The 21,844-nt window shown below is 47.9% G+C and overlaps 2 protein-coding genes across 3 annotated transcripts in view; one reads left to right on the plus strand and one right to left on the minus strand.

Annotated features, from left to right (window-relative positions):
- Window positions 1-21,844, minus strand: part of FYCO1 (FYVE and coiled-coil domain autophagy adaptor 1) — an 85,655-nt gene that overhangs the window by 17,504 nt on the left and 46,307 nt on the right. The window lies entirely within an intron of this gene.
- Window positions 7,428-19,332, plus strand: CXCR6 (C-X-C motif chemokine receptor 6). The gene is made up of 2 exons (XM_082413900.1): window positions 7,428-12,747; window positions 16,243-19,332. Exon 2 carries the CDS (start codon window positions 16,264-16,266, stop codon window positions 17,287-17,289), a length of 1,026 nt encoding a protein of 341 aa, XP_082270026.1. The 5' UTR covers window positions 7,428-12,747; window positions 16,243-16,263; the 3' UTR covers window positions 17,290-19,332.

Below are 21,844 nucleotides of genomic sequence, written 5' to 3' on the forward strand. Positions count from 1 at the left end.
GGGCAGATCCACGCCACAGCTCCTCTTCCCTCACAACCCACTGTCTGCTGTGCGGAGAACCAGCTGTAGGAGCTGCCTGGCAGTACAGAGGTGCCATGGTTCCCAAAGTGTGCTCTGTGGAACACCACTGCCAGGGAGGGGAACCCTGCACTCTTTCTTAGAAACTCATGGCATTCTTAAACAGTAAATTCAAGGCTCTGAGATGTCCGGCAGTAAAGACATCTATTAATTTTCTTTTCATATTTATTTTCCTTATTTTTTTGGCTGCGTCAGGTCTTAGTTGTGGCACACGGGATCTTTGTTAAGGCATGCAGGATCTTTGTTGAGGCATGCAGGATCTTTGTTGAGGCATGCGGGAGCTTTGTTGAGGCATGCGGGATCTTTGTTGAGGCACGCGGGATCTTTTGTTAACGGTGTGCGGGCTCTTCGATAGTTGCAGCGTTCAGGGCTTCTCTCTAGTTGTGGCGTGAGGGTTTTCTCGCTCTAGTTGTGGCACGCAGGCTCCAGGGCGCGTGGGCTCTGTAGTTGTGGCGCACGGGCTCTCTAGTTGAGGCACGCGAGCTCAGTAGTTGTGGCACGCGGGATTAGTTGCGCCACGGCATGTGGGATCTTAGTTCGCTGACCAGGGATCGAACTCGAGTCCCCTGCATTGGAAGGCGGATTCTTTACCACTGGACCACCAGGGAAGTCCCAAGACATCTATTAAATGTTAACTCTAGCGTTCCCATGGAACATTTTTAACCCCTGCTGAGTTGCTGATCCTCGGAGCAGTGCCCACACTTCACTGATGGGGACACAGAGGCCCAGGCGGGTCTTGAGAGGCAGGGCCAGAATCAGACACCCTGACTCCAGCTCAGTGTTCATCTTGCTGGGTCCCAAGCCCAGTGCGGCCAATCGCTTATATGAGCTCAGGGATCTCAAACCCAACCAGCTCCAGTGCCCAATGCTGCCTGAGAAGAACCTAGGTCCAGGAAAGGGAAATGATTTGCTGATTTGCCCTGTGGGAAGGGGTTAATGAGGAAGATCTCCTGAGCAGCATGGCTTTTTCCCAAAATGCTGTGATAATTCCCTTCTCAACTGTCCTGGCAGGCTCTCCCCAGATGTTTCTGGGGTGAGGTCAGTAGGCCCCCAAATGCCCTCACCCAGTTCTGCTCCCCCATCCCACCCCCTACAGACACCACTGGGCTCTCACCAGCCTGGCCCCCAGGCACATTCACTCAACCTCTGAGGCCCTGTGTGAACTTGTATAAACTCAGACCTGCCCTACCCTCACCTTGCCTACTGTTGAGCGGGTCCTGAGGTGGCGGCCCAGCACTGCACAGGACACGTGAGGTGGGCATGGGCCCTACCCCACAGACGCGCTCCATCTGAGGCAGGGACAGACAGCTGCGGCCTGCCTGGAAGGAGGCCTCAGCACATACAGTGGCACACGCAAGGTCAGCGGCTGACAGCAAGCGTCCAGACCATGCACTCAGATGGCCCTCCTCACCTACCCTCATACCCACCTGGGCACCAAGTTCACGGCTGCCCCTAGAGTGGACCTACAACTTATGCTGGAAAACTGGTGTGCTTCTCTGAGAGCGCTATCTGGGCTGCGGCCAGGTGTGATGCCTGGGGAGGGGCTCTGCAGCTTTCCCAGGGAGTTAACAGACCCTGAATCCCAGAGCTCAGGTGAGCCTGGGACCTCACATCATCTCTGGAACATGAGAAATACAAGAGAGCACAGTGGGTAGCCAGACCCTAATGCTCACAGAGCTTCTGCCTGGAGGTGGCGGCCATCGCCTCTGCTCAGAAATGGTTCTCACCACACTGCTCCTCACATTTCACTGCCTGGTGGGTCCCGTGGCCAAACACGCCACAGCAGGGGCATGAGGCTCATCCTTCCACAGGGAGAGGCACTAACAATGGGCAGAGACGCACAACCCGCCCATGGGGAGGGGCAGCAGATACCATCCCCCAAAGTCTACGTCCTGTGTCTGAGGCCTGAGCCTCCTCACTCAGTCAGTAGGACCCTGGGAAGGTCCCTGGAGCACCCAGGTGTTCTTCATGCGGATGTGAAGAGGGGTGGTTCAGAGTTGGCAAAATCCAGTGAGTCTCGCCTAAGCCTGTCCTGGCTGTCACTCAACCCTGGGGGCAAGAATATCTGTGCAACATGCAGTGTACCTGCAGCAACCACGATGCACCAAGAGTTTGGGGTCAGTGACTGGTGGCGTCACCCCAGGGGCTGTGACAGACGCGGCACCTGCAGCTCGCTCCCACCCCCCATGCTCCTGCACCCCATACTCCTCCCCGCCACCCACGTGTCACAGCCCTGGTCACGCTGGGCTTTGCCTATCTGCCTTTGGGTCTTATCTTCCCCTGGTCCACAAGCTCTTTGCAAGCAGGGGCTGTGGCTGGGCTTTCCCCGTCCCAAAGGACAGGTCACTGCCGTGTGCCGGAACCAAAGAATGTCTGTGCTACTTGCTAAAAAACATACATGGGGGCGTAAATCGTTAGCGTGTAAATTCAGGATAAAAGGGTAGAGGTAATGCTGATGAAATCAAGAAAGGAATCAGCAACAGATCATGAAGGAGGAAGACCCCGAGTCACACATGGAGTGGCAGACGCTGGGTTATCAAAGCCACACCTGGGGACAAACTGCAGCACCTCCACCTCGAACAGGATTTTCTCAGACACAAAGCAGACTGTTCGCTGCCAACTTACAAAGCCTCTCTGTCTGAAGGACAGCACTGCACAGGGCGAGGCCTCCGGCCTCTCTGGAAATCTCTGAGCTTGAGACTTGGCTTCATTCAGACAGCTGGACATCACGCCTGCTTGCTCCGCCATATGGCCCCGCTTCCCGGCCTCGCTCCTGTCTACTGCTGGAGTGCTGAGGCCGCTGGCTGTGACAAGCTGCTCAGGGTGCTGCTGCGAGGGGGTGGAGGTGGCGGCTGGCACGGGGGCCTCCAGGGCTGCCTAGATAATCAGATGCCCGCTAGCGCTCAGGTGTCAGGCCGGGGCTGTCTGTGCACAGTCTACATCAGCCCACGGCAGGTGGGAGAGCCCGTCCTCACAAACACCTCGCCCTCAGCGCTGAGGCCTAAGCAGTGGGCTCCCTCTGGCTGGAGCTCACTGTGGTTCCAGAGGGCAGGGGAGGTGGTATGGCTCAGGGGAGGGGGATATCACTCGAAGGTGGTCCCAGTCTTGGCTTTATGACTGTGACTCTGGGTGAGCCCTTTCCTCCTCTGAGACCTCAGATTTCTCCTTTCTAAATGGGAGGAGATGGAACTGGATGGACTCCAGGTTCTGCTGGCTTAAAAAGGCTGTAAGTTTCAAAGGACTTGGAGAAGGCGTTTTACTGGCTGGGAAAGAGGTGGGCTCGCTCTGGTCGGCAGCTCCTGACCTCAGCCTTCCCCACTCTTTCCGGGGAAGGTGCAGCAAGAACATGTCCTAAAGTGCCTGCTGCCACCAAGGGCAAGCCTTGTCACTCCTTTTTCTCCCCAGCCCAGCCCACCTCTGACCTCCTTCCTGTCCAACACCTCTTTCTTGTTCATCTTCCAATCGCTGGCTTCCAGATTCCCCCACCCCCATCAAAGAATGTCAGTGCGAGAAGAAGCTCAAAGGACCATCCAGTCCAACTCCACTTGACGGCTAATGAGGCAGGGGCCAGGGGACAGGAGACAGGCCCAAGGCCACTCAGGCCTGCCTCGTTTCATTTGCTCTCATCCTTGTGCAAAGTGCAAGTACCATAAATGAGAAAGATAAATAACATATGATGAAATGCACTCTGAAAACTGTGGTTGGTTCTCTCAATATACCCGCATTAAGAATAAAAGATGTCGGGAATTCCCTGGTGGTCCAGTGGTTGGGACTCTGCATTCCCACTGCAAGGGGCACGGGTTCAATCCCTGGTTGGGGAACTAAGATCCCACAAGTTGTGGGGTGCAGCCAAAAAAACCCCAAGATGTCCTAATCTTTTATTCCCTCTCCTCTTCCACCTCCCCACCTCTCTGACCATCACAACACAGACAACCCTATTACCAGAGTACGTCCTGCAACCCTTGCTAGTCCTGGCTGAGGCCCTGCATGGGGGAGCTCTGTTAGGTGGGAAAGGGAGATGGGTGGAGGTGGGAGTGTGCATGGGTGGGTGATGCAGTCTCAAAGGCAATGATTAGGGACACAGAGTCTCCTTTCAATGGCTTTTCAAACTGTGAGTCATGACCCATTCCGTCAGTTGTGAATCAATTTAGTAAGTTATGACGAATATTAAAAGAAATAGGATAGAGAGGGCAGACAGCAGAGGCAAGAAGAACTACAATCTTCCAGCCTGTGGAACAAAAACCACATTCACAGAAAGATAGACAAGATGAAAAGGCAGAGGGCAATGTATCACATGAAGGAACAAGATAAAACCCCAGAAAAACAACTAAATGAAGTGGAGATAGGCAACCTTCCAGAAAAAGAATTCAGAATAATGATAGTGAAGATGATCCAGGACCTCGGAAAAACAATGGAGGCAAAGATGGAGAAGATGCAAGAAATGTTTAACAAAGACCTAGAAGAATTAAAGAACAAACAAACAGAGAGGAACAATACAATAACAGAAATGAAAAATACACTAGAAGGAATCAATAGCAGAATAACTGAGGCAGAAGAATGGATAAGTGACCTGGAAGACAGAATGGTGGAATTCACTGCTGCAGAACAGAATAAAGAAAAAAGAATGAAAAGAAATGAAGACAGCCTATGAGACCTCTGGGACAACATTAAACGCAACAACATTCGCATTATAGGGGTCCCAGAAGGAGAAGAGACAGAGAAAGGACCCAAGAAAATATTTGAAGAGATTATAGTTGAAAACTTCCCTAACATGGGAAAGGAAATAGCCACCCAAGTCCAGGAAGCGCAGCGAGTCCCATACAGGATAAACCCAAGGAGAAACACGCCGAGACACATAGTAATCAAATTGGCAAAAATTAAAGACAAAGAAAAATTATTGAAGGCAGCAAGGGAAAAACGACAAATAACATACAAGGGAACTCCCATAAGGTTAACAGCTGATTTCTCAGCAGAAACTCTACAACCCAGAAGGGAGTGGCATGATATACTTAAAGTGATGAAAGGGAAGAACCTACAACCAAGATTACTCTATCCGGCAAGGATCTCATTCAGATTCAATGGAGAAATCAAAAGCTTTACAGACAAGCAAAAGCTAAGAGAATTCAGCACCACCAAACCAGCTCTACAACAAATGCTAAAGGAACTTCTCTAAGTGGGAAACACAAGAGAAGAAAAGGACCTACAAAAACAAACCCAAAACAATTAAGAAAAGGTCATAGGAACATACGTATCGATAATTACCTTAAACGTAAATGGATTAAATGCTCCAACCAAAAAGACAAAGGCTTGCTGAATGGATACAAAAACAAGACCCATATATATGCTGTCTACAAGAGACCCACTTCAGACCTAGGGACACATACAGACTGAAAGTGAGGGGATGGAAAAAGATATTCCATGCAAATGGAAATCAAAAGAAAGCTGGAGTAGCAATACTCATATCAGATAAAATAGACTTTCAAATAAAGAATGTTACAAGAGACAAGGAAGGACACTACGTAATGATCAAGGGATCAATCCAAGAAGAAGATATAACAATTATAAATATATATGCACCCGACATAGGAGCACCTCAATACATAAGGCAAATGCTAAAAACCATGAAAGGAGAAATCGACAGTAACACAATAATAGTAGGGGACTTTAACACCCTACTTACACCAATGTAAGTCTGTCATCCAGACAGAAAATAAATAAGGAAACAGAAGCTTTAAATGACACAACAGACCAGATAGATTTAATTGATATTTATAGGACATTCCATCCCAAAACAGCAGATTACACTTTCTTCTCAAGTGCGCACAGAACATTCTCCAGGATAGATCACATGTTGGGTCACAGATCAAGCCTCAGTAAATTTAAGAAAATTTAAATCATATCAAGCATCTTTTCTGACCACAATGCTATGAGATTAGAAATGAATTACAGGGAAAAAAACGTAAAAAACACAAACACATGGAGGCTAAACAATACGTTACTAAATAACCAAGAGATCACTGAAGAAATCAAAGAGGAAATCAAAAAATACCTAGAGACAAATGACAATGAAAACACGATGATCCAAAACCTACGGGATGCAGCAAAAGCAGTTCTAAGAGGGAAGTTTATAGCAATACAAGCCTACCTAAAGAAACAAGAAAAATCTCAAACAAACAATCTAACCTTGCACCTAAAGGAACTAGAGAAAGAAGAACAAACAAAACCCAAAGTTAGCAGAAGGAAAGAAATCATAAAGATCAGAGCAGAAATAAATGAAATAGAAACAAAGAAAACAATAGCAAATATCAATAAAACTAACAGCTGGTTCTTTGAGAAGATAAACAAAATTGATAAACCATTAGCCAGACTCATCAAGAAAAAGAGGGAGAGGACTCAAATCAATAAAATTAGAAATGAAAAAGGAGAAGTTACAACAGACACTGCAGAAATACAAAGCATCCTAAGAGATTACTACAAGCAACTCTATGTCAATAAAATGGACAACCTGGAAGAAATGGACAAATTCTTGGAAAAGTATAACCTTCCAAGACTGAACCAGGAAGAAATAGAAAATATGAACAGACCAATCACAAGTAATGAAATTGAAACTGTGATTAAAAATCTTCCAACAAACAAAAGTCCAGGAAAAGATGGCTTCACAGGTGAATTCTATCAAACATTTAGAGAAGAGTTAACACCCATCCTTCTCAAACTCTTCCAAAAAATTGCAGAGGAAGGAACACTCTCAAATTCATTCTATGAGGCCACCATCACCCTGATACCAAAACCAGACAAAGATACTACAAAAAAAGAAAATTACAGACCAATATCGCTGATGAGTATAGATGCAAAAATCCTCAACAAAATACTAGCAAACAGAATCCAACCACACATTAAAAGGATCATACACCACGATCAAGTAGGATTTATCCCAGGGATGCAAGGATTCTTCAATATATGCAAATCAATCAATGTGATACACCATATTAACAAATTGAAGAATAAAAACCATATGATCATCTCAATAGATGCAGAAAAAGCTTTTGACAAAATTCAACACCCATTTATGATAAAAACTCTCCAGAAAGTGGGCACAGAGGGAACCTACCTCAACATAATAAAGGCCATATATGACAAACCCATAGCAAACATCATTCTCAATGGTGAAAAACTGAAAGCATTTCCTCTAAGATCTGGAACGAGACAAGGATATCCACTCTCACCACTATTATTCAACATAGTTTTGGAAGTCCTAGCCACGGCAATCAGAGAAGAAAAAGAAATAAAAGGAATATAAATTGGAAAAGAAGAAGTAAAACTGTCACTGTCTGCAGATGACATGATACTATACACAGAGAATCCTAAAAATGTCACCAGAAAACTACTAGAGCTAATCAATGAATTTGGTAAAGTTGCAGGATATAATATTAATGCATAGAAATCTCTTGCATTCTTATACACTAATGATGAAAAATCTGAAAGAGAAATTAAGGAAACACTCCCATTTACCACTGCAACAAAAAGAATAAAATACCTAGGAATAAACCTACCTAGGGAGACAAAAGACCTGTATGCAGAAAACTATAAGACACCGATGAAAGAAATTAAAGATGATACCAACAGATGGAGAGATATACCATGTTCTTGGATTGGAAGAATCAATATTGTGAGAATGACTATACTACCCAAAGCAATCTACAGATTCAATGCAATCCCTATCAAATTACCAATGGCATTTTTTACAGAACTAGAACAAAATGTCTTAAGATTTGTATGGAGACACAAAAGACCCCGAATAGCCAAAGCAGTCTTGAGGGAAAAAAACGGAGCTGGAGGAATCAGACTCCCTGACTTCAGACTATACTACAAAGCTACAGTAATCAAGACAATATGGTACTGGCACAAAAACAGAAATATAGATCAATGGAACATGATAGAAAGCCCAGAGATAAACCCACGAACCTATGGTCAACTAATCTATGACAAAGGAGGCAAGGACATACAATGGAGAAAAGACAGTCTCTTCAATAAGTGGTGCTGGGAAAACTGGCAGCTACATGTAAAAGAATGAAATTAGAACACTCCCTAACACCATACACAAAAATAAACTCAAAATGGATTAGAGACCTAAATGTAAGACTGGACACTATAAAACTCTTAGAGGAAAACATAGGAAGAACACTCTTTGACATAAATCACAGCAAGATCTTTTTTTATCCACCTTCTAGAGTAATGGAAATAAAAACAAAAATAAACAAATGGGACCTATGAAACTTCAAAGCTTTTGCACAGCAAAGGAAACCACAAACAAGACGAGAAGACAACCCTCAGAATGGGAGAAAATATTTGCAAACGAATCAACGGACAAAGGATTAATCTCCAAAATATATAAACAGCTCATGCAGCTCAATATTAAAGAAACAAACAACCCAGTCCAAAAATGGGCAGAAGACCTAAATAGACATTTCTCCAAAGAAGACATACAGATGGCCAAGAAGCACATGAAAAGCTGTTCAATATCACTAATTATTAGAGAAATGCAAATCAAAACTACAATGAGATATCACCTCACACCAGTTAGAATGGGCATCATCAGAAAATCTACAAACAACAAATGCTGGAGAGGGTGTGGAGAAAAGGGAACCCTCTTGCACTGTTGGTGGGAATGTAAATGGATACAACCACTATGGAGAACAGTATGGAGGTTCCTTGAAAAACTAAAAATAGAATTACCATATGACCCTGCAATCCCCCTACTGGGCATATACCCAGAGAAAACCATAATTCAACAAGACACATGCACCCCAATGTTCACTGCAGCACTATTTACAATAGCCAGGTCATGGAAGCAACCTGAATGCCCATCGACAGATGAATGGATAAAGAAGTTGTGGTACATACATACGATGGAATATTACTCAGCCATAAAAAGGAACGAAATTGGGTCATTTGTTGAGATGTGAATGGATCTGGTCCATGTGGATGGACTGTCATACAGAGTGAAGTAAGTCAGAAAGAGAAAAACAAATATCGTATATTAACGCATGTATGTGGAACCTAGAAAAATGGTACAGATGAACTGGTTTGCAAGGCAGAAGTTGAGACACAGATGTAGAGAACAAACGTATGGACACCAAGGGGGGAAAGCCGCGGGGGGGGTGGGGATGGTGGTGTGATGAATTGGGCGATTGGGATTGACATGTATAAACTGATGTGTATAAAATTGATGACTAATAAAAACCTGCTGTATAAAAAAATAAATAAAATAAAATTAAAAAATTAAAAAAAACAAAAAACAAAAATCTAATACTAAACTTTCTTTGGGTTATTTGCATGGAAATATGTTAATATAAATGTTTCAGACATTACATGAAATTCCTAAAAATCTTATATGTTCTGGTATAATGTTATAAGTCATAATTCTAGTTATTATTTTAAAATGTGTATCTCAGAAATAACTAAATTTCCTTGTCAATTGCATTATTATGAACTTTCATCAGATCTTTAACCGTGGTCATTTTTAAGTCTTTTGTCATTTACAGACAGTTCTGGGTGTACCTGATGCTTTTGCAAAAATGTTCCTAAAAAAGGGTAAAAAAAAAAAAAAAAAGAAATAGGATATAATAGAAAATATGAACGCGTTTTTGCATTATATTGCATGTGGTAAGGATAAGTATTGTTTTATGAGGCTCTTGTTTGACTCTGTCTATACACATACACACCTGGGTAGTCATGTAAATTTCTGACTGTGGGATGCAGCAGAAAATGTTCAAGCAACTCTGTTGGAAGATGTCAAAGGATTTTTGAGTTTGAGAATGACGGGGAACAAAGATAAGGCCACTAGGGGGCACCCTATCTCCTTTTGTTGAGGTGTTTCCCTCAGAAAAGATGCAAGACAAAGTCACTGCCCACAAGTGACCTTCCTCCTCCCCTTACTCTGGCCATGGGAGCCTACTGCTAGCTATGGTGGCCTCTCATGGCTGATGGCACGTCATCCCTTCCTGTCCATCTGAATTTCTGTCCCTGAGCCTGTGGTCGGTCGAGCTGAACTGTTCTAAGGCACGTGTATCTGTCAACTTGCTCCACCCTATCAGGGTGGTCATCTTGGCCACACCTGCCACATTTGGCCTGGGCACCTGTCAGGCACACAGCCAAGGTGGTCTTCTGTCCCAAACGTACCCAAGGACATGACCAAGGCTTGCTCCACTTCGGAACCAAGTAAGAATAAAGTGGTGACCACAGGCAAGGACGCTGAGGAAGTCCCCAGCAACGCAGTCCAGGGGTCCACGCCTGCCTGGACTAGGGGTCACAGGTGAGGTCCCTCCAGCTTGCTCTCTGCAACTGTAATATACAGTATTCTCCTGTCACAAATCACAACACCTTAGCCTCTTTTTTCTTTAACTTCAATTCTGCCAGTTGCCGAAGGAGCAGATTCTCTGGCTGTTCAGGTTGGCTGAGGAAGGAATGGAGCCCAGAGAGCCTCATGGCCTGAGTGTCCTGCTGACAGCCTTCCCCAGAGGGCTCCATCCACCCCTCCGCCTTGCTAAGCCAGCACGGTTAGGAGTGCTGCTCTGCCTGTGACACGGGGTCTCCTGTGAACTGGAGAAGTCTTTGGTTTACAATTGCCCTGTTCAATACAGTACCACTGGCCTCATGTGGCTGCTTAAATTCAAATTCATCAGAATTAAAACAAAACTAAATGCTTGGCTCTGTGGTTGCACTAGACACACTTCGAGTGCCTAATAGCCACAGGAGTTAGTGCCCGCTGTGTTGGATGCACAGACACAGGACACGCCTGTCATCTCAGAAGGCTCTACTGAACAGCTCGGGTTTGGAAGGAGAGGCTGAGCCACACGGTGGGCCACATTCACTGTGGGGCTTGGGCGCATCTTTCTATTTTACTATTAAATTCCTAGTAGTTTTCCTTTTAGTCATTGTTTTCCTTTTTGCCTAAAAACCAAGTGAAGAAGATAGCTTCTGGTGTTGATTTCTGATTACTTGGTAACTACGGGCTGACCAAAACACGCAGACCCACATGCCCGTCCTCACCACTGACCTGCCGCCCACTGCCCTCTGGTTAGGCTGCTTTTCTGAGGGTTTTTCCAACTCATCCTCCACAGCCGCCGCCACCCACCACCGCCTGGCAGTTACTCCTCTACCAGCAGCAACTGCCCCATCCCTGCGTCCTGGAACTGCCGTCCCAAGCAGGGCCATGGCTCCAGAATGCCAGGTGTTCAGCAAAAGGAAGCAGGTCAACACAGTCTGACTTCTGAGAGAATCTGCGGGGGGCACGGCTGCCACAGCCCTTTTACTCTCGCCCAATTCTGTTTCGGAAATGTTTGCATATTCTGGGAAAAACCCAAGACATATGGTTGGGTACTTGCCCTTAAGTAGTTCAGAGTTTTGTTTCAAAGAAAAGCAATGAGCACTACAAATTGGAAGACAACAGAAGGCACTTTGTAAAGTGGTTGAAATAAAATTCTGGCCCCCAAATTGTGAAGGGCTCTTATCCTCTAATTTAGTTGCAAGTTTTCCATCAGAGAACTTTCCATTGGAGAATGGTTATGTCAAGTACGGTCACGCTCTCTCTAAGACACACATCACCCCTCCTTCCCAAGCATGTACGTGGTCATGGAGGGCACCGGGCCGAGGCCTGTTTTTCCCCACGGAGGATAAGCGATTGCTGAGAGGGACGAGCATGGCTGAGCCAGTGTGTCTGCCAAAGTTCAGCCCCTTCTAACATCACCCTGTGAACTGGTCCTAAGTGACACGGTTGGTTTGTCTCTGGGAAAAACTCATCTCTCAAAGCTTAAAGATTCCAAGATGTCAGGCTGGCTGACTGTGAAGGAATGTCTTGTCTCAGAAGATTTCCTTCAGGAAGATGGGTGCTTTGACCTTCAGTATTTAGTTCAGCCTGTTCACTGTTGATTCTAGCCTGGACAAGCAGGGCGGTGAGCCCTGTCTGAGTGGTGTGGGTTTAGGAGGAAGGGCTGTGTCTGGCCCTCTGGCAGACCCATCATCTAGAAGCCATCTGGTCCACTGGTCTGGCAATGATGGAGACCTGCGTTTGTATCCTGGAAGTGGCAGTTATTAGCTGTGAGTCCGTGGGGCTGTTCTTTGGCTACAGTCCTCTGTATTCTCATCTATAAAATGGTGTAATACCTACTTGCAGGACTGGTATGAGGATCAGGGCTGTCACGTATATTGGAGCTGCAGGCACACAGGGAACCCAGGCCATAGCATCGACTTTGCATTGGTCCAGACCCAAACTGCTCCAAAGAGACATACGACTAGTGAATGAAATAATTTTAGGGTACAAATGCCACCATCTTCAGTGGACTACCAGACACTGCATATTGCTCCCCTTCAGTTTACAAATTAAAACCCTCTTGGATCCTGACAAAAGAGTAAGACCCCAGACAGGTTGCAGGGGGTGTGCAGCATCAGAGCCACTGCTTCGTCTCTTTGACCCCCAAATTACATGGGTGCAGGCTGGTCATGTGGATTCTGAGCTGCAAGATGGGGAAGGGCTGGGTCTCCTATCATTACCAACCGAGAGCTCTTAAAAATCACTCAACGGAAACACAGACCACATGAGAGAGGCAGAGGCTGACCTTGCTGCTGTGAGCAACCTCATCTCGGGAACAAACTGAAAGAGCATCTCTACTGGTGAGTCATTGGTCTTCTTCTTTACAGTTAAAAGAGGGGCTAACTCCAGGTTGTTGGAATTGTCAGAGTCCTGCCTGCAGCACGGTACGGTGTCAAATGCCCAGGCTTTCAAGCTCAACTGCCCTTGGCTCAAACTCCATCTCTGCTATTTGCTGCCATGAGGGTCCGAGGAGAGGATTATGACTTAACCTGGTTCTGTAAGATGACGCTTGTAAAATGATGTTGATAGTAATGGCATAATTAGACCCTCCCCAGGAGATAAGGAGAGTCTAGTCACTGTGTGTGTTCATTGACTAACCTCTTTTTCTGTTTTTCTTTTCCATTTTATAAGACAGGCTGTTATCTTAGATTACGGTTTACTTTCTTTTCTCCATATATGTCAATATACAACTGTAGCAACTTCAGAAAATACAGAAAAGTATAAAGGAGGAATGGAAATAAGTCACCCCTAATTCTACCAGCCAGGGGTGAACTGCTGATAAAATCTGATCATTTTTCTATGTTTTAAAAAATATAGTCAAAATCATATAGCTTATCATAGATTTGTAAACAAAGTCTATAGAATATGGGGCAGAGGGATTTAAAGAGTTCATGAACCCCCGGAGTTGCAGGCATGTTTGTACATTATTACTGAGGGAAAAGAGCTACAGCTTTAATGAGACTCTCAAAGGGGTTTATGATCAAAGAAGGCTGAGAATCATGATCAATTTTACATTCATTTTGTCATCTTTTCGTTGTAATAGTAACAGCCAATATTATATTGCATTTTTGGAGAGTGGGGAGGGATAAATTGGGAGATTAGGATTGGCATATACACACTACTATATGTAAAATAGATAACTAGTAAGAACCTCCTGTATAGCACAGGGAACTCTACTCAATACTCTGCAATGAGTTATATGGGAAAAGAATCTAAAAAAAAGAGTGGAGATATAGATATATAATATATATATATATATATATATATCAGTGATATATATATAGCTGATATATATATATCAGTTATATATATGTATCAGTTATACATATATAACTGATTCACTTTGCTGTACACCTGAAATTAACACAACGTTGTCAATCAACTATACTCCAATAAAAAATTTTTTTAAATGTATTGCATTTTCCAAAATCATTAAAGGCACTTCCTAAACATTTCAGTCATATTCTGTTTTATGCCTAAATTATACTTTGCTTATTTATTTATTATCAGACACTATTTCCAAAGTTGTATATATTACTTTCTTTCTAATTTTCACAAATCAACATAGGACTTTGGTTAGAGAAAAAAAAGAAACAAATGGTTTTAATATTTCTAGAAGGGAAAGTAATTTTTAATACTCGATCTGCACAAAACTGTGCAGTCCCAATCTGTTAAACACTGTTTAGTTTACCAATTATTACAAATGAATTTGCATGGGTCCTTTGGGGAAACTGCAATGCCAGCCTAAGGATGCAGCAACAGCCTTAGTAGGAGAATTATTAATTAATTAATCTATTTATTTATTTATTTATTTTTGGCTGTCTTTGTTGCTGAGTGGGCTTTCTGTTGTTGTGGCGAGCGGAGGCTACTCTTTGTTGTGGTGTGCGGACTTCTCGTTGCTTGCGGTGGCTTCTCTTGTTGCGGAGCACGGTCTCTAGGGCACGCGGGCTTCAGAAGTTGTGGCACGTGGGCTCAGTAGTTGTGGCTCGCAGGCTTTAGAGCACAGGCTCAGTAGTTGTGGCACACAGGCTTAGTTGCTCTGCGGCACGTGGGATCTTCCTGGAACAGGGATCAAACCCGTGTCCCCTGTATTGGCAGGAGGATTCTTAACCACTGCGCCACCAGGGAAGTCCCAGGAGAATTTTTTTTAAAGGCCAAGAGTAAGTCAAACAATAATGGAGATCTGATATTACTTTCAGTGTCACATTCTAAATGATGAAGAATATGTTTTTGTCCCCATGTGAAGCAGTAACACACACACAGCATCGTCTGACTCACTTAACCCAGCAGCCCAGAGCTGGTGGGGTACAATGCCTATGGGTTGGCCTTTCACTCTTAGAGAGCTAACATTTTGTGGTCCAGGAGGAGGGACTTTTCACTGAGTAGTCTTAGCCCAAAGACAAGGTCCTTCCTTGGAGAGAAAGGGTGCTTTGAGCCCATGAAATACCAAGGTGGCAGCAGGGCTGACATCCCTTCCTGTCAGGACCCAGCATCAGGAAAAGAAAAGTCTCTGAGGAGATCAGAAAGGAGAGATCATCTCTCCTTTTACACCCCCTTGTCTGGCCGGTTGATATTCTGACTTTGCTAAACCAAATGCCTGCTCTTCTTAAACATTTCCTTGAGGTGCCAGTGGGATATGGCACCGCTCACTGGAAGAGTCCCTGCATATTGAGTACCTGCAGGACAGTGGCAGGTACTGACCTGGCCCTCCAAGGCCGATGCTGCCGCAGCTGCCCCTACTCCCACACCACAGATTATATCACCCGTGTCTGGTCCATGGTCCCCAGCAGGGTCACAGGGCCCAGAGAAGGGTCAGAGGGAAGTGATACCCTTGAAGGGCTGGGACCCCCAGGCAAGAAAGAGCTATTTGGTCTTTGCTATAAGTAGCCCCACTGCAAGGCTGGCCACCAGCCCTGCTGCGGTAGCCCACCCACCTGACGTCCCATTTCAATCAGCTCTTCCGTGTGTTAAAGGAGACCCCTCAGCCCTACACTGCTGGTCATAAAAGCTAAAGCAATGTTCCCTTCTGGGGGAACCTACCCTGTAAGAGATTCCTGAAGATCAAAGAGGCCCTGAGGGTGGAATGTCATACACTGTGACAGATGATGAAGGGGAAAGCTGGGGTTGGGCGTGAGGAAAACTGCCCAGTTCCCTGGTCAGAAAGCCACTCAGCCAAAGCACTGGGCAGCCTGGGCTCTTCCCTGCCCTGGCTCCCCATCACGGCAAGACGAGGCAGGATGGATGGCCCACCCAGGCAGAAAGGCCCAAACACCTCTTGGTCTCCACGAGTCTCCTTGATGGTGGACCCTCTGGAAGGGGGATACTGCCTTAGCTCTCACAATTCGTAGTCCAGGGGTCAACTTAACAGAAGATGGGGCACAGGCTGGGTGGGCACCTTCTGCTAGGCATGGGCAGATGAACACAGCCCTCCCCACTGAAGAGCAGCGCAGCTCTTCCAAAAGGACACAGTCCCCAGCTCACCACGTGGTGACCTTTGCTTCCAAGGCCACTGAGCACAGGATTTTATGGAATGTGGGTGGGGTCAGTTATGTGCTGTCTCCCAGATGGGTAAGATCCTGAGAATTTTAGGGCCAGTGAAGGGTTCCTCGTCCTGTCTGAGCAGTTTCCCCTCAGAACTGGTTGTCCCCAGTATACTGGGCTGCTACTGAGCAGAACAGCGGGTGGGTTTCGGGGGTGACTATCTGCCCCCTAACTGTGGGCAATGGGGCAGTGGGAAGACAGGAGGGATCACCCTCAGCCCCAAATATACATAATTCCTGTGGCTTGACTCCCAGGGGTCCGTCAGCACAGACACCATGGCCGAGTACGACTACGGAGACCCCGGGTTCTTCAACGCTTCCAATGACAGCAGCCAGGGGCACGAACACTTCCTGCAGTTCAGCAAGTTCTTCCTGCCCTGCATGTATGTGGTGGTGTTCATCTGTGGCCTGGTGGGGAACTCCCTGGTGCTGGTCATATACATCTTCTACCAGAAGCTGAAGAGCCTGACGGACGTGTTCCTAATGAACCTGCCCTTGGCTGACCTGGTGTTCGTCTGTACTCTGCCCTTCTGGGCCTACGCAGGCATCCATGAGTGGGTCTTTGGCAACGTCATGTGCAAAACCCTGCTGGGCATCTACACTTTGAACTTCTACACGTCCATGCTCATCCTCACCTGCATCACCATGGACCGCTTCATTGCAGTGGTTCAGGCCACCAAGGCCTATAACCAGCAGGCCAAGCGGATGGCCTGGGGTAAGGTCATCTGCTTGTCCATCTGGGTAGTTTCCCTGCTGGTTTCCTTGCCACAGATCATCTATGGCAACGTCCTTTACCTTGACAAGCCTGTCTGCGGCTATCACAACGAGGAGATTTCCACCATGGTTCTGGCCACCCAGATGACACTGGGGTTCTTCCTGCCACTGCTTGCCATGATTGTCTGCTACTCAGTCATAATCAAGACCCTGCTTCAGGCCCGAGGCTTCCAGAAGCACAAGTCTCTGAAGATCATCTTCCTGGTGGTGGCGGTGTTCCTGCTGACCCAGACGCCCTTCAACCTCGTGAAGCTCATCGGCAGCATGAGCTGGGAGTACCACACCATGACCAGCTTTCACTATGCCATCACAGTGACAGAGGCCATCGCCTACCTGCGTGCCTGCCTTAATCCTGTGCTCTATGCCTTTGTTGGCCTGAAGTTTCGGAAGAACTTCTGGAAACTTGTGAAAGACGCTGGCTGCCTCCCTTACCTGGGGGTCTCAAGCCAATGGACGTGTTCAGAGGACACTTCCAGGACTGCTTCAGCCTCTCGCAACATGGAGGCGACCAGCATGTTCCAGCTGTAGGCCTTGCTGGGCTTGGAGAGGCTGCTCAGGAAGTCACAGGAGCATGGCTGTGTCCTCTAAGGCTTTGTGTATAGCATGAGCATTCTCACGGAGAAGTTACCAAATGGTGCAGCTGGGGTGGGATGCTTCTTCTCAGGCATGCGCAGATTGTGCTCTCTTCTTTTACACCCAGGCCTAAGGCTCAAAGGGGAGTCTGAAAGCTGCCAGGGCTTTCCTTCCTCTACCCCGAGAATACTGACACCAGGGAATGACGTGTGATTCTCAAGACCCCAGGTTCTCCTTCAACGGGAATGGGACTGGGACTAAGGGTTGAAGAGGGGGACCTGGCCAACAAAGGTCTTGATGGCAGGTGGCACTCTGGGCTCCCAAGTTCAGAAGATTCTTCTGCCGACTGGGAAGCAGGGGAGATGAAAGCAGCCATGAAAACCAGTGCTGACACTGTGACTCAGACCTCCATCACCAGGCACCCAACAGAAATGAGCTCAGGTTCTGCCACGCCTTGTGGGTTTGGTTTTATATAGATAGGTGCTTTATGTTCTCTTTGATTAATCCTGGAAGGACTAGCACCAGGGAATATGAACGGGCCAAAGCAAATTAGGGTCGGCTGAGGATTCCAGTGGGCCACAGAATGCTAGAAAAATGTGCAAAGCTGAATTTAAGACTATCATGAGTCTAAGCAGCACCTCTGAAATGGATCTTTGGTGGGTTTGCTCATTTAGAACCTGAATTTACCCAATGCCTCACACACACACAAATCATATATAAATGTATATATAATAAACACACACACCTCAAAGAGCATGATTTTCATGACTGAGAAATAAAACTTTTTAAAAGTCTCCAAACTATTTTTATCCTTAGGCACATTCCACCTTACTGTGGTATTCCTGAATATACCAAAAGTGATCACTTGTGGGCTCAGAGCACAGGAAATAAGTTAAAACTGTCAACTTTCAGGGCACTGCTCTATCAATACACCAATGATAACAACTGTGGCTTCAACCTCCTGCCCAGAACGAGAGGTGCATTTGTTACTTCTGAGATGTGGTCACAGAATGAGGCAGAGTTTTAAATGTCAGTCACTTGTTTGTGCACGTTTATTAGATCCCAGCAACCTGCTCAACAGGCTTAAAGTGGCCTTTTTGGCTCACATGTCACAAAATCACTCACTGAAATATGGAGAACCTGTTGACAACAGCTAAGAAGAGCGCTCAGGGAGGTAGGCCAGAAAGGGCTGAACAGTGAGGTTTCGCAGCTTGGACACACCGGCGTCACGAGTGGGTAAGACCAGCTGGTAATCTCTTAATCACTTCCAGTTTGGTGAAACGTGGACCGTAACAGTACCACCTCTCAGGGCAGGCGTGCGAGGACTGGAGAGGGTGCACACAAACACTTAGCACGGTTTGCATTTGTGGGAGGAAGGGCCCCCAAAACGGTGGTAGTTGTTATTCTCTCAAGAACCAGCCACACAAAACGTTAGCTGCCTGCCTTTCTCTGTGCACTGGTGGGGCGTGGGCCAGTCGGCTTCGTGCCTTCCAGAGGAGCATGGCACCGTCCAGCTGCACACAGGCCGGCCTTGCAGGGCCCACAGGGCCACCGACTGTTTCATACATGTGCCTAAATGCACCCACGGGGAGAGCGGCTTTACTGTGCTGAGGCCGCACGGACTACCCAGTGCTCCTCAAACACCAAAACCTGCCCTTTTCATGGAGTCAAGGCTGACTTTCAACTTGTTTACGTTGGCTTCAGAGGGGGAGTTTTGGTCACCCTCCTCTGTGCTGTCACCTTAATGTTGAGCACTTCTGGTAGAGGGGCCACGAGCCCCTGGCCTCCCCAACAATGTCCCAGAACAAGAGGCAGAGGCCCTAACTGGGAAGGAAGGAGTGAAGAGTCGGGGAGCCAGGGGCCCTGCGGCCTCTCCATGTGTCCCCACGGAGGAAAGCAGTGTGGTGGGATGGGAAAAGTAGGGCTCTGGGGTGACTCAGACACTGCCCCGGGGAGAGCTCCACATCTGTCCATCCCGGGACAAGCCACGCAGCCTCCTCAAGCCCGTTTCACCATACACACCACGAGCTGACGACGGCCCTCCTTCCAGGAGCGCTGTGAGGCACGGACAGTGCACTCCAAGCCACGCTGGGGGCTGCTGGTCACGGCAACAGAGGGGCGGCTGCTGGGACTGCTGGGTTCTCCCCGAACGGTGCCTGCCTGGCTGAGTCAAAGGAGACCAGGCACCCATCAGGCCATGCCCCATCCCAGGCCTATTATGTGCCCTCTCTCCAGGCTCCTTGCAAGAAGGTTTTGCACTGGCCCTTCCACAGCTTAGGAGAACCTGCCTGCCTGTCCTGAGGAAAAGCACAGCAGCTGAATCTTCTTTCACCTTCTCTGCCTCCCCAGTCACTCGTTGGCCCTACTCTCTGGGCCCTCACCTGCTCACATTTGGGAGTAGAGATCTTTTTCCCAAAGCCCTCCTGGGTACACACCATTACAGGCAACAGACACTGGCACAGCCCAAACAAGGCTTTCACTCTCGACTTCACTCATCCACGAGACAGCCCCATGGAGCACAAGCTCAGACCCGCCCTTCTCCCCTTGGCTCTCCCCTCTGCTCCCACGCACCAGTGCTTGGCGTAAGCAGCCTGGGGTGTGGGGGAAACTGGCGGGAGGGGGTCAGGCTGGGTGTGGACCCTGGGTGAGTCCAGTTGGCCTCACGTGCGGCCTCAGGGTCTCCTCCCCCACCAGCTTCCCTGCAATTGCAGGCCGGGGGTGGGGCGGTTAGAGGCCATGACGGCCACACTGTCCGAGATGCGGTGAACACAGGGTGAACCTGATTCCAGGGGCTCCCTGGAGCCAGAAGCCTGGGATTCTCAGTGAGCATTCTGGACTGAGGAAATGGTGCTGCAGGAGAGAAAAAACAGAAGCTGCCCATACTGGAGGGGTGGAGGCGGAGCAAAGAGCACAGGGCCCAGGAGTGGCCGGGGCGCTGGCTCTAGCCTTGTTCTCTCAGGGCAGCACCCCTTCCACAGGCCCAGTCCTTTGTGGTCCACGGTAACTCCCAATGCTGTTTGGTAGGACGCCTGGTACTATCATCCCTGTTTTCCAGATGAGGAAACTAGTTCAGAGACATTACTACCTGCCAAAGCTCACACAGCAGAGCTAGGGCTGGAACCCCGGTGAATAACCTCTTTCTCTTCCCCCAAATGTTGGCTAAGACGGCCCGGGGTACCTGACAACTCTGTACTTGTCTGAAGGCGGAGATGCTAGGTTAACCCAAGCACAAGGTGGCTTTCTAACCTTAACCGTTATCACCATATCCTGTTCTCGGTTTGAGATACCAGGTATTGTATCTCCTGGTTGGTGATAAACCTGCCACAGATCCCCGAAGCACTCTGACCACAGGGCACCTGTTCTAAAGCAAGTACTGGCAAAGATGCTCTGTGGGTCAGGGACAGTCTCTGTGCGTGAGTTTGAGCTCAGTATCATCTGGGCATCTGGCGGGATTTTCGTTGGCGAACACAACTGAGCTACGAGATGTAAGGAACCAGGGCCCGTGGCAGTAGACACCACAGTGTGGCCCTTGACCTCACAGCTCAGGGAAAACATCACCAAAACCACGCAATTCCGTGGAAGGCTTTCCACATCATTTCTGTCTGATCCTCCTAACAACCCTACAGGTGCCGTCCCTGACTCTTCTGTACGAGGGAGGGAACTGAGTTTGCGGGCTGCGGTGCTCAAAGCCAGGGAACCTGGAGGCAGCAGACCAGGAGTGTCTGACTCTGGACCTCAAGCTCTTCATCGGCACGGTCTGCTCGAGAAGGGAGGCCGGGCCTGGAGGAGGGAATGGCTGCTGGAAGCAGAGCAGAGGCCAAGGGACCCAAGGCCAGGCCTGTTGCTGGAGGACAGTTTCTTTCCTCCTCTGCCTGCCTCGGTCCTGAGAACAGCTGGGCACCTGGTCAGGGAGATGGCTGAGGGTGGGCCTGGGTCACTGTGGGGAGGGGTGTGCACACCTGCAGGGTTCTGGAGAATATCGCCCCTCCACTTGAGGCGGGCTGTGCTCCTGAGCCAGGTGCAGGGGGCTCTGGGAGGCTGCTTAGGGATCTGCGGGATCCTGCCAGGTCTCCCCGAGAGCCTGGATTCTGGGACCTGTTCCTGTCCCATCACGGCCAGGAGGGCCAAGGCAGACAACTGTGTTTGTCCTGAGAATGTGTGTGTGTGGCGGGGGAGGAATGGACAAAGAGGCAGGGAAGGTGGGCAGGTGTTTGATGTGAAGATAGGGAAACGGGACCAGGAGAAGAGGGCTGTACTCTTCAAAATGAATCTCGTGCCTGTGGACTGGAGGGAGGGGTTCTGGGCACAAAGCTCAGTGCTAACACTTACAGCCCCCTGACCCTGAGCAAGTTACCTGCCCTCCTGAGCTTCAGTACCTTGACCTGTAAAATGGGGACCATAATCCCTACTCTTTGAAGGGTTGGGCAGGGACTAAGTGAGGTCACGTGCAAAAGCTGCTACACAAGGAAAGTGCTCAACAGACACTGCCTCCAGGCAGCCTCCTTTCCCC

The sequence above is a fragment of the Balaenoptera physalus genome (assembly GCF_965194825.1).
Source record: "Balaenoptera physalus genome assembly, chromosome: 11".
NCBI classification, from domain to species: Eukaryota; Metazoa; Chordata; class Mammalia; order Artiodactyla; family Balaenopteridae; genus Balaenoptera; species Balaenoptera physalus.